This window comes from Staurois parvus, unplaced genomic scaffold (genome assembly GCF_062004578.1).
Source record: "Staurois parvus isolate SC_StPar_1 unplaced genomic scaffold, SC_StPar_1.0 ptg000272l, whole genome shotgun sequence".
In the NCBI taxonomy this organism is placed as follows: domain Eukaryota; kingdom Metazoa; phylum Chordata; class Amphibia; order Anura; family Ranidae; genus Staurois; species Staurois parvus.
The window spans coordinates 5,405,544-5,418,923 of record NW_028318068.1 but is presented as its reverse complement, the minus strand read 5'-3'; the positions used below and the strand labels follow the sequence as shown (position 1 = coordinate 5,418,923).

General features: G+C 37.1%; 1 protein-coding gene across 2 annotated transcripts in view; it reads right to left on the bottom strand.

Moving 5' to 3' along the window:
• Positions 1 to 13,380, bottom strand: part of DCC (DCC netrin 1 receptor) — a 1,041,949-nt gene that overhangs the window by 147,697 nt on the left and 880,872 nt on the right. For both annotated transcript variants that reach the window (XM_089681618.1, XM_089681619.1), the window contains exons 16-18: positions 7,838 to 7,933; positions 2,500 to 2,738; positions 2,152 to 2,290 (exon numbers count right to left, since the gene is read on the bottom strand). In XM_089681618.1, coding sequence (XP_089537744.1) covers positions 2,152 to 2,290; positions 2,500 to 2,738; positions 7,838 to 7,933 — 474 coding nt within the window. The remainder of the gene's footprint in view (positions 1 to 2,151; positions 2,291 to 2,499; positions 2,739 to 7,837; positions 7,934 to 13,380) is intronic.

The window sequence follows — 13,380 nt, the reverse complement described above, 5'->3', positions numbered from 1 at the left end:
CTCGGGCAGTGCCTGAGTTTCCAAATGGTCAGTCCGCCCCTGGATTGTACATTCACATCGGTCCCTAACCCTCAAGGGGTGTACAATCTAAGGTCCCTAACTCACAATCATACATACACATACTAGGGCCAACTTAGACAGCAGCAAATTAACCTACCAGAATGTCTTTGGAGTGTGTAAAATCAATGTCAATTCACTAAGATTACAGGGAAGGTTACCACTTAAAATACCACTAGCTATAGGCTGGTGATAACTGTGAGTTTCAATAGGTATCCAAAGAGGAAAGCAAAAGAAATAGCCTTTTGAGCTAGTGATAAAGTATCACTTTGGTTCTGAGTAATCTAGCTGCAATAGCATTAAAGGCAACCTAAAACCCAATGGTAGTTTCAGCAAAAAGTACTTATTTGAACCATGACAACATAAAAATTCTGATTTTCAAATGTTATCATTGATTCTATGCACTGCAGAGAAGGAGCACTGTTCACTATGTGGAAGTAGCAGCCTCTCTGCAGTTGTCCTAGAGCTCTTCAATCAGCAGGGAGCATGAGCTTTGCAGATTACAGCATTGTAGTTGTATTGATAAACAACTAACCACAGTATAATCAGTTGTTACCGAAATCACAAAATGCAATAAAAAATTGTTAAAAAAAGATATGTTTTTAAAAAGCAAAATAACACACAAAGGTGTTTAGAATTCAAGGTTAATTAAAATAGTTTGAGGTGATTGTAGCCGTATTAGTGCATTTGCGACAGAAACAATTGAGTACTGTCCGTGATACTTTTTTTATTTGCACTAACATACAATTTTGAGGACAAGCTTTCGGGGTATGTCCCCTTCTTCAAAGTCCAAGCAGTACTGTACAAATCACAAAGTTTCAGCAGAATGTTAGAAGAGATGAAGAAAAAAAAAAAAGAGAGGCTAGAGATAAGATACAGCCAAAGTGAGGGGGGAGGATACTACATTCACACAGAGGGAGTCAAGCTAGCTAATAGTCATAAAACTGTTGGATAATGAGTGAGGAATCCCATGTCCAATTTAAGGCCGTTATCTCTTGTATCAAATAGAATTATCATTATTATTATTATTATTATTATCATGCAGCAAAGGATCTTATGTTGGCGAAACAGGACAGAAATTGCAAACAAGGATGAATTTGCAGAGACATACCATCAAGGAACATAAAGAAGATGACCTCTGCACACCTGTAGGACACCATTTCACACAACCAGACCACACAATGGGAGACCTCAATATTTTAGTTCTTAAAGGAAATTTCAAATCCATCCAGGAAAGAGAAACTTTTGAACTAAGAATGATAATTCTATTTGACACAAGAGATAACGGCCTTAATTTGGACATGGAATTCCTCACTCATTATCCAACAGTTTTATGACTATCAGCTAGCTTGACTCCCTCTGTGTGAGTGTAGTACCCCCCCCCCTCCCCCTCGCTTTGGCTGTATCTTATCTCTAGCCTCTTTTTTTTTTTCTTTATCTCTTCTAACATTCTGCTGAAACTTTGTGATTTGTACAGTACTGCTTGGACTTTGAAGAAGGGGACATACCCCGAAAGCTTGTCCTCACAATTGAAAGTTAGTGCAAATAAAAAAAGTATCACGGACAGTACTCAAAGGTTAATTTAAAAAAATTGAGAAACAATTACTTTCTTTATATGTGGAGTTTCTGTAAATTTTTGGTGCTGACCCCAAACATGCTGACAGGAGGAGAGAGGAATGTGCTGCTGCTACTTTAGTGTCCAATCAGCAGGCTGGGAGTATGTTCCTAACCAGGCTGTGCTGCTGCTAAAGTGGAGGACCTGTATTTGCTTTCTAGCAACAGTGCTTAGATCACAAGACTGACCATATAGAATTACATTTCTTTTGGTAGATAAGATATCTAACGCATCTATTTTAACAGGGTACTTAACTAGTTGCAGTCCTCATTCTTCAAGGGCAACAGGTATAATGTCAATATAAGAGTAGCAGTTAGATTCCAAGGTGGGCAAAAACAGAAATGGAACCAAGATTTTGCCACTGGGGTTGTCAAGAGAGATAAGAAACTATTGGGTGACTCATATTAGTCTCCATTTATTCTTTTAGGCAACTGGACTGACCCTTGTAGTCTATGTTTTGGCAATTTAGTTGCATTTACCTGTCTCATAAGTAGTGGCGTGCGCGGTCATACTCCATGTGCTCGATCGCCTTCCTTTTGTGACCATGACTGAAAACTCATACATTGTGTTTGGCTTTAGACCCGTGACAGTGTGGCTTAAAGATGTTGTGTCGGCAGACTGATAAAAAAAAGAAGACACTATCAATTCACATTCTACCTTTTAACACTATTCAAAACTTTAAAAAGGCATTGTTGCTGAAGTTATAACTTAAAGCTATAAAACATATATAAAACAAAAAAGCATCAGGTAAAGAAAACATAATATGGGGATCAAAAAGACTCATCTATCATCTGGTGGGTGCTTCTGCCATTGTAGATACGACGTACCTTGTATTTCGAACTGGTGGAATAGCTGGTTCTCCATCGTATGGTGTAGAAACGGACCTCTGCCATCTTCTGGTTCTTTAGGACAGAGTTATCTGCCCAGCTGACCCTCACGGCATCGTGCGTTAAAGCGACGGCCTGAACACCTACTGGTGGAAGCATGGGGGTGGACATTTCTGGGACCGAGGTGGGGAAATCATCAATAAAAGGATAAAACTCAATTTCTGAGGGATCCAGGGGGTCTGGATAATCATGCAGCAAATTAAAATAAAAGTCACGCAGCAAAGAATAACACAATGGGTTAAATGCAACATAAAGGTGAAGAAAGGTATGAGAGGGAAGAAAAGAAATACAAATTATTTATGCTTCATATCTTTAATATTCTATTATTTAAAATATATATTAATATCATTATATACTGTTATATAACATTTTGTCAACAATATATAATGATATAATTATCTATCTACAGTATCTATCTATCTATCTATCTATCTATCTATCTATCTATCTATCTATCTATCTACAGTATCTATCTATCTATCTATCTATCTATCTATCTATCTATCTATCTATCTATCTATCTATTTATCTATCTATCTACAGTATCTATCTATCTATCTATCTATCTATCTATCTATCTATCTATCTATCTATCTACAGTATCTATCTACAGTATCTATCTATCTATCTATCTATCTATCTATCTATCTATCTTTCTACTTACCTAACCTTTCTATTTTCTTCTCCATCTAATGAAATACAAGACTGGCTTTAAAAAAATGATTGTAAATTATATCTATTATCTTAAAAGTGAATTGGATTGCTTTTTGCTGTAGTTTAACATATCATAATACTGTATGAAGTTGATTTAAATAGAATTATATTCATAATATTCAAGAAGTAGTCAAAAGTAGATTCTGAAATGAGATTATATACTGTATATGTATGATGTCTGAAATACTAATTGTCACTTAATTCAGGCTATATATTATCTGTGGTAAATGTCTAAGAAAAAAGTACACGAAAAGACGGTGTTTTTAAATAAGAAGTTTTTTTTTGTTATATATTCACAATACCGAACAAGAATTTTAACAGCATTACTCAAGTGAATACACATGGCATAAAAACACATATTTTTCTATTGACTTATGTCCTTGAATGTTCATTGAAAGAAGAAGAAAATATTCTACGCATGAGTGCATAAAGATATCTATCAATTACTTAAATGAAAAAAAGCTGCCAAGTTCTTTTGAAATCACTTAAAAATGCCTGCTAAATTAACAGAGTCTTAACCAGGGGCGGACTGACAACTCATGGGGCCCCCGGGCAATAGGGGATCATGGGGCCCCTGTATCCTTTTCCAAACTCAAAAAAGCCTATGAAAAAGGTACCAGGGGCATCTCATGAGGCCCCCTACTGACCCTGGGCCCTCGGGCAGTGCCTGAGTTTCCAAATGGTCAGTCCGCCCCTGGTCTTAACACATCCAAAGGCATCCACTACTGTGGTCTTGAGATGGCCTGAATAGCATGTTTCCACTGTGGTTTTGTTATTTACTAAAAAGAAGGATCCTGCTACTGTGGTCTTGGGATGGAATATATAGAATGGTCCTAGTACTAGGGTCTTGCGATGGACTAAATAGGAGGCTCCTACATTTGTGGTTTTTAGAAGGACTAAATAGAAGAATCCTACTACTGTGGTCATGGGATGGACTAAAAAGAAGGATCCTACTACTGTGGTCATGGGATGGACTAAAAAGAAGGATCCTACTACTGTGGTCTTGGGATGCAATAAACAGGAGGCTCCTACCGCTGTGGTTTTGGGGTAGACTAACTAGAAGAATATTTATACTATGGTCTTGGAAGGGCTAAACAGGAGACTCCTACTACTGTGGTTTTGGGATGGCCAGAATAGGGGTCTTTTACTACTATGGTCTTGGGATGGACTGAATAGAAGGATTCTACTACTAGGGTCTTGGGATGGACTACAAAGGGTGCTCCTTCTATGTGGTCTTGGGATGTACTAAATAGAAGGATTTTACTAATTGGGTCTTGGGATAGACTAAAATGGAGGGTCCTACTACTGTGCTTTTGGGATGGCCTAAAAAGAAGAATCCTACTACTATAGTCTTGGCATAGACTAAGTAGAAGGATTCTACTACTGTGGTCTTTCGATGGATTAAATGGAATCTCCTACTACTGTGGTCTAAATATGGATAAATAGAAGGCACATACTATTGTGGTCTTGGGAAGGACTAAATAGAGGGTCTTGAGATGAACTGAATAGGAAGGCAGGTTCCAAGTTCTATGACTGGTAGTATGGTTTATCAAGCAAAGCAGAAAGTGCCAGTAGAGTCACAGAGAAGATGCAAAGTTTAATGAAACAGAAGAACCTAGTTGTATACGATAAATTATCTTCCTTGAAGTATTAAAAGCATTTAGCTTCTCTGTTGGTGTGCCATATAGTATGTAAATGGTCGTGCAGAGGTACCCAAAAATCCTGGTGTCTGGTCAGTGATGAAAGAAGCAGTTCCCTTTACTAACTGGATAAAGTTACTAAAGGCAAATCTGCTGTTCACTTTTCAAGAGAAGTTACACTTTGCAAGGGAAGTTTCCTTAGTTCTTATTGAATGCGGTGAAATTTCACATTGCAAAAAATACCCAATCATATGCAAGAAAATGAAACAAACAGCATTTCTTCTTGCACATGATTGGATGACAGAATTCTGCAAAGCTTCATTTCATTCATTTCCCTATGGGGAATTTACACATGCAAAGTGCAATTACTCTTGTAAAGTGAAAAGCCTATTTCTTTTTAGTAAATAACCCCAGTGTGTTTGTTTGGGGCATATGCAACCTTTGACTTTTCTATTCTTGCTAGTGCACCCAGATCAAGTAGAAGGATTGAAACATTAAACAAAGGCCTAACCATTTAAATTATCAATTTTTTAATTAATAAGGTTGTAATTGACCTAACAGTTGGCTTAGATATGCTTTAATTGTATATAAAAATATGAAATAGCCTACAAATTTCCAAAAACAAACTATTTCACTGATTAAAGAAAGAATAATTTTATATTCCTTTATTCCCTTTTGATATACTGTGATTGCCCATTGTTTTGCTGGAAAGAGAACTTTCAGAACTTTTATCAATCCCAAAAGTAATTGGTTCACAACTTTAGGTAACCGTAAGGTCAACCCAGCCTGCAATGCTGAACTGTAATGACACGCATAAGTAATCCAAAATGATAGATGTTTGACCATGAATAACAGGTTCTAGCTGAAGGAGCAAAACTAACACTTATAGACCTTGTGTCTCTCAATTGAACTTAACCTCGGATTGAAATACGGCTTTCTCCATCTGTCTCCAGAGTAATAACAAAAAGATTGAGTTGTAGAAATAAAAAGATAGAAAAGCGGATAAAATAACAAATAATAACATAAACATAACTTAATAAATAACTATGTGGCCTAGTTCAAATTTTATTGTTGGGTTTTTGGAAAAAAAAATATTGAATAAAAGTATTCTATTTAATTCAGCCAGCTTTAGCTTGTCTATTAGAGAAAGTTGTTGATGTTATATGTATTGATTTTTATTCCACAATGTTTCTTGGTACAACTGTCTTAGAAAAACAAGCAACATATATTATAATATTTTACAATGAAATATAAATGACATATTGATTTAACCCAGTTGTTGAGACAGTGTACAACAGAAGTGTAAAGCTGTAGTCCCTGGTTTATTCCTTTTGGGAATACTTCACGAAAGATCGACACCATTAAATTTTTGCTTGCTGTGCTACTTCTTGGATTTGATTTGATTGGAATATTCTTCACAGTTCACTTTTGAAATACTGCATGTCTTCAGATTTTTGTGCTCTCACAGACATACAGCTCTTACCAATGTGGAACTTCAGAATATTTCATCAAATGAAAACAGCCAGGAATGTCACACAAGAAGTCAGTATCTTTTTATATTTTATTTACATGGTTTTGTATCTGTTATTATTGTAAAATATTTTACCAAAAAAGGAAATTAATTTTCAGTGGCTAGTTAGAGGGCTTTTTTAAAGGAAAATATTCTGCATACACACTATAAAACTCAACTTTTTTCAATGAATTTAACAAGAGTGTATTTTAGACTTTGTTAAATATCGCCTATGACTTTCCTTTTCCATTCTGCACCCTCTTCTTATTGAACAAATAGTTAAAATCAATAAAACATTAATAACAAAGGAAAAAAGGCAGAGGGCTGTAAATTTTGAGCCCTCTGTGCTTTCTGCAGTTTCAACAATTTAGAAAATCTATTGGATTCACACACTGTTGGCAAACTCCAGCTGGGAAAAATCCTAAAATGCAACGCTGAAGAGCCATAAGTTGATTACGCTTAGAGTTTTTTAGAGTTAAAGTGGCGCTTGGAATTTTTTAGAGTTAAAGTGGCGCTTGGAATTTTTTTAGAGTTAAAGTGACGCTCGGAATTTTTTATGCTTCCAGGGTTCAGTAACCGGATGTAGCCATAATATATTATAGTTCAAGCATTGTGAGTGACTTCATATACTAGTATGCATTGGCTAAGCAGCTAGTGGGAAATATTGATAACACCTGTTACATTAGCAAGGTGCCGAACATCTGCAACATTCTGTATTAACTCCTAAACAAGTTTGAATCTCCGGAAAATATATATTGTTGGCCAAAACCATCTTAAAAATGCTTATTTTTTATTTTTCATTTTTAAATAATGTACAATCAACTAAAAAAAAAGATAAAGTGCACACAAGCTATCGGACCAGGGTGTGTATTTGTATATTTCTTTTTAGAACAATGCATGACCAATATATCATGGTCAGACAGTTTTCTTATGCTTGGTGATTTTTAGTAATGTTCAGTTAATAATAATAGCATGTATAGTGGGCCAGTTGAATCTTTTGTTATTACTTTGTCACGTTATAAAATGAATAAAATTATTTTTATCATGAATAAATTATATTTGTAATTATATTAATTTAGCATAAAAATGTTTACACATTTGTAAACATTTTTTTAAAAAAAAGGCATGAAAATGAGCCAAAGCATGTTTTTTTTTTCAATTTCAATCAAATTCAAGAACATTTACATTCTATTAAAAAATGAGTGTGTTTTGAGGCAAAGGAGCTTTCTTGGAAAATATTGTACTTTAATAGGTACAGAACATTAATGTTTAATCAACTCAATTATGAAACATTATGCTGTACTAGCTAATTTCTATACACTTACCTGTTCATTTTGTTCAATTATAATTTCCTTGATAAAAATATACATTGGGACAAAAATGGAAAGATAGCAAGGAAACACTTTCAACCTACCGGTTTGAGATCGGGTTGTTGCACTTTCATAAAGAGGGACGCCTTCACCAGCGTTATTGAATGCTTTCAGGGAAATTACATAATGGGAGCTTGGTTCTGCAGGAACAACAAATATATTACAAAAATCATATGTTAATGGATGAGGTGGGATATAATAACTACAATATTAACTTTAACAACAAAGCACTGATTTATATATATTCTGTATATACATTATATTGCCAAAAGTATTGGGACACCCCTCCAAATCATTGGATTCAGGTCCCTCCATGGCCACAGGTGAATAAAATCAAGCACCTAGGCATGCAGACTGCTTCTACAAACATTTGTGAAAGAATGGATCGCTCTCAGGAGCTCAGTGACTCCAAGCGTGGTACTGTGATAGGTTGCCACCTGTGCAATAAGTCCATCCGTGACATTTCCTGGCTACTAAATATTCCACGGCCAAGTGTTAGTGGGATTATAACAAAGTGGAAGCAACTGGGAACAACAGCAACCCATAAAATGACAGAGCGGGGTGTAAATATATAAATATATGTAAATATATAAATAGGCACACACACACAAACGTTTACTTTTATGTCCTTAAAAAATGCCAGTCTGTTTTTAGAGATAACTCAAGTATTTCTGTGTAGATGAGAGCAAAATTTTATTTGGCCCCAATAACAATCAAATTCTTGAATACAAAAGGTTGGCCATCATAGGCATCATTTCAAATGTGTGCTAATTTTTATTTGTATAGCCTCAAATGCATCGGCTCCATAGTTGATGATACCTACTAGTTCTGTACAAGGTGTAAAGCAGTACCAATCAGTATTTGTTCTTAAATTAATCCCTGCTATTTATTTCCTATCAGAGCCTTATTTTAACATAATATATGTACTGTATATATACACTATATTGTCAAAAGTATTGGGACGCCTGCCTTTACACACACATGAACTTTAATGACATCCCAGTATTAGTCCGTAGCAGGGGCGGACTGACCATTTGGAAACTTGGGCACTGCCCGAGGGCCCGGGATCAGAAGGGGGCCCCATGAGATGCCCCTGGTACCTTTTTCATAGGCTTTTTTGAGTTTGGGCAAGGACACAGGGGCCCCATGATCCCCTATTGCCCTGGGGCCCCATGAGTTGTCAGTCCGCCCCTGGTCCGTAGGGTTCAATATTGAGTTGGCCCCGCCCTTTGCAGCTATAACAGCATCAACTCTTCTGGGAAGGCAGTCCACAAGGTTTAGGAGGGTGTCTATGGGAATGTTTAACCATTATTCCAGAAGTGCATTTGTGAGGTCAGGCACTGATGTCGGACGAGAAGACCTAGCTTGAAGTCTCCACTGTAATCCATCCCAAAAGTGTTCAATTGGGTTGAGGTCAGGATTCTGTGTAGGCCAGTCAAGTTCTTCCACCCCAAACTTGCTAATCCATGTCTTTATGGACCTTGCATTGTGCACTGGTGCGCAGTCACGTTGAAACAGGAAGGGGCCATCTCCAAACTGTTCCCACAAAGTTGGGAGCAAGAAATTGACTCCTTAAGGGTTCCCTTCACTGGAACTAAGGGGCAAGCCTAACCCCTGAAAAACAACCCCACACCATAGTCCCCCCTCCACCAATCTTTACACTTGGCACAATGCAGTCAGGCAAGTACCGTTCTCCTGGCAACCACCAAACCCAAATGTCCATCGGATTGCCAGACAGAAAAGCGTGATTTGTCACTCCAGAGAACACGTCACCATTGCTCTAGAGCACAGTGGCGGCATGCTTTACACCACTGCATCCAATGCTTTGCATGTAAGACTTGGATGCAGCTGCTTGGCCATGGAAACCAATTCCATTAAGCTCTCTATGCACTGTCAACTTCTGTGTACTGTGTGCTTCAGCATGCACTGACCCCTCTCTGACATTTTACATGGCCTAGCACTTCTTGGCTGAGCTGCTGTTGCTCCCAGTTGCTTCCACTTTGTTATAATACCACTAACAGTTGACCATGGAATATTTAGTAGCAAGAAAATTTAATGGATGGACCTATTGCACAGGTGGCAATGACTCACGGAAACACGCTTGAATTCACTGAGCTCCTGAGAGCGACCCATTCTTTCACAAATGTCTGTAGAAGCAGTCTGCATGCCTAGGGGATGATTTTATACACCTGTGGCCATGGAGGTGATTGGTACACCTGAATCCAATGATTTGGAGGGCTGACCCAATACTTTATAGTGTACATATTTTATTTTATTTGTGTATTTAGTGGTTTCCCTGGAGTTCAGCTTAAGGTCATAAGCAACCTAATGTTGTTTTATTATTTGAGAGCTTTTTCTCACCATTAGCTGTCTAGCTCAGTTCCCCTCAAATACCAGTATGACTCATAATACCTGAATCAAAGGGAGGCGATTGACTTTGCAGAGGTCACAGTCATGTGCTTTGGAGTTCTGGTTTTCTGGTTCATAACCCAATGATAATGACCCTTATCCTCCCTTAGTTATGCTTTGTTGCAGAGCACCATAATTACTATTAATCCCTCTAGTGCTCAGCAAACCCATAATGCATTGCAAATGACGCTCTTTCCAGCTATGAAGGGGTTTAATTGCCAAGACCTTCCAGGGAGATTACTGAATAATTGATTAGCTCATTGTGAATATCGTTAGGACCTCAGCCAAATGAATTAATAAACAATAGGGACTTGATGTGGAGTGTTGCTCGATCCTCGTTGGATATAAAATTCATATTCATGATGACAGAACAATTTAAGGTATTTGTTTAGTTGTAATATAATTTTCCTTTGGAAATTACGCTTAGAAAAAAATGCAATATATTGTAAGTGGAATAATGAACTGATGATGCTTTTGAGCGGCAATCAATGCAAAAATTACTTATCTCTTTTATTTCACTTTGTAACTTTGCCAAACAACTTGTGTGCTTTCAGCTTCTAGTGTACAACCTACCAATGAAAGAGCTGCAATATATGAAACTTTAAGAGCTTAAAGAAGACCTCTCCCTTTAGAAAGATCTTATTTATTAATCAGACTGATACAAGTCAAAAAAGTTTCCTTTATAGATTATTTACATACAAAGTAGACCGAAATCTAGGTTGAGGAGCAGGCCTATGGTGTCATCTAAGGACATCTTATCAACATGACATTGCTCTCTTTCCTGAAGGCACTGATGGAGTGAGCAGCAGCTTTCATTTTGTAACAGGCAGCAGATGACTATATTAGGAGGGCTAAGGGAGTTAAAGGAAGAGTGATGTAAAAATAGGTTTTCTAAAAAGAAAAAACTTTCAGCATTTAACCAAATAGGCACAATATCTGTCTTCCTGATACTTCTTCATCTAAACACTTTGATTCAGATCGAGGTTTCAAGTCCAGTAGCATAGATGAATATTACGTTTAAGGGTATGGTTCAGGGCTCATGTACACTGCAGCTGCTAAACTGATGTTCAGGAGTTGTTCAGCGTTTTTTTTCAGCAGCCCCTGAACTCTCCCTAATGTTTTCCTATGTGTCCATGTACACATCGTCGTTTACAGGCAGTTGAGTTTACAGTCGTTTTTTTGAACGCACCAAACTTGCATTCAGGAGTAGATTTTCCCGGCATTTCAAACGCCAAACACTTGTAAATGCTTGTAAACAAGGTTACCGCGTTTATAAGCGTTTGCGTTTAGAAGCGTTTCTTAATTGTTCCATATCCAGATGCTGTCCGGAGCCTTTTTTCATCATCAGAAATGCATGCACAGCATTTTCCATGTATTCCAATGGACCTGGTACACCAGCGCAGTCTGTTCCAGGTTTCACATGAAGGAAAAAATGGTAGAACGCACCGCATTATGCTCATGATGGGATCCATAGTGAATACAACCAGAAAAGACAGGTCATCTCAACAGACACTGCTCTCTCTCTCTGCTTCTGCTCTCTCTCAAAATGTCTGAAAAATTAATTATTTACTATTTTTCAGTGCATTCTGGGCATTTGGGAAGGTCTCCTGAGGTTATCTTTTAAAAACACTTCTAAGCGCAAACGCTTCTAAATGCGCATAAACGTAGTATGCAAACACGACTAAACTGATGTTTTTTAACTTACGTTTTTCAGCAGTCAGTTTCCATAGTTCCGAAGAGTTTTCCAAATGCCTCGTGTACATGAGCCCTTAGTGCTTAGGGTTATGTTTCAGAGTTAGTTTAAGTGTTTGGTGGCAAGTCTCAGTAGGAAGTTAAAGTTTAAGTGTTTGGGTAAGAATTAAGTGTTCAATAGTGTGAGATTTAATGTTGAGGGTTACATTCTAGGTTGTGGGTTTAGTGGTAATTCTTAGGGCAAGGTTAAGAGTTATGGGTTCACTTTAGAAGTTCAGTTGGGGGTTTTGGAGCTTAGTTGTGGGGATGAGGGAAGTGTTCCATTTTAAGGGCCAACCTAGCAATTAGTTTACGTTTGGGAGTCAAGACATACGGGAACTGTTTTTCAGTTTTAGGGACCAAATACTCCCATGCCAAATACTACTACTAATGAGTCCTCTTCAATAGAAGCTAATCTATGTATGTTCCTTCTAGTGTTATACATACTACAAAGTAATTATTTACTATTTTTCAGTGCATTTTGGGCATTTGGGAAGGTCTCCTGAGGTTATCTTTTAAAAACGCTTCTAAACGCAAACGCTTCTAAATGCGCATAAACGCGGTAAGCAAACGCGGCCAAACTGACGTTTTTTAACTTACGTTTTCCAGCAATCAGTTTCCATAGTTTAAGTGTTTGGGTAAGAATTAAGTGTTCAATAGTGTGAGATTTAATGTTGAGGGTTACATTCTAGGTTGTGGGTTTAGTGGTAATTCTTAGGGCAAGGTTAAGAGTTATGGGTTCACTTTAGAAGTTCAGTTGGAGGTTTTGGAGCTCAGTTGTGAGGATGAGGGAAGTGTTCCATTTTAAGGGCCAACCTAACAATTAGTTAACGTTTGGGAGTCAAGAGATACGGGAACTGTTTTTCAGTTTTAGGGACCAAACACTCCCATGCCAAATACTACTACTAATGAGTTCTCTTCAATAAAAGCTAATCTATGTATGTTCCTTCTAGTGTTATACATACTACAAAGTAACAGATCCACTTTATGTGATGTACAGTTGTGATTACTAGGGCAAAAATAGTAGAAAACCCTCTCAGTTCTTAGCCTAGATAGTTCTTATGAGTGGGCTATGACATCACTGGTAATATTGAAGCATTTTAATTCATAATAAAGCCTGGTAAGAGAAAATTTGTATCACCCTAAGCTATATTTAAATTTTAAATTTATATAATATAACCTCCTTACACTATTTTCAGTTTTATTGAATCTTGGTTATTTAAACTTCTTCCTCCAGCATAACCTTCCATTTCATTATGTCCTTGTCCATATGAAAAATAAACACAGAATTCAATTTTTTCCTTACTATCTCAAATAAGAAGTTGAAATAGAAACACAATCTTACATTTCTTTAATTAAGCCAAATAATCAACCCAAAACTGATAGCAAGGGCATAACGTCAGCCCAGTTTTACCTTCCTTGCAGATGGCTGCTAAATAATGTTGGA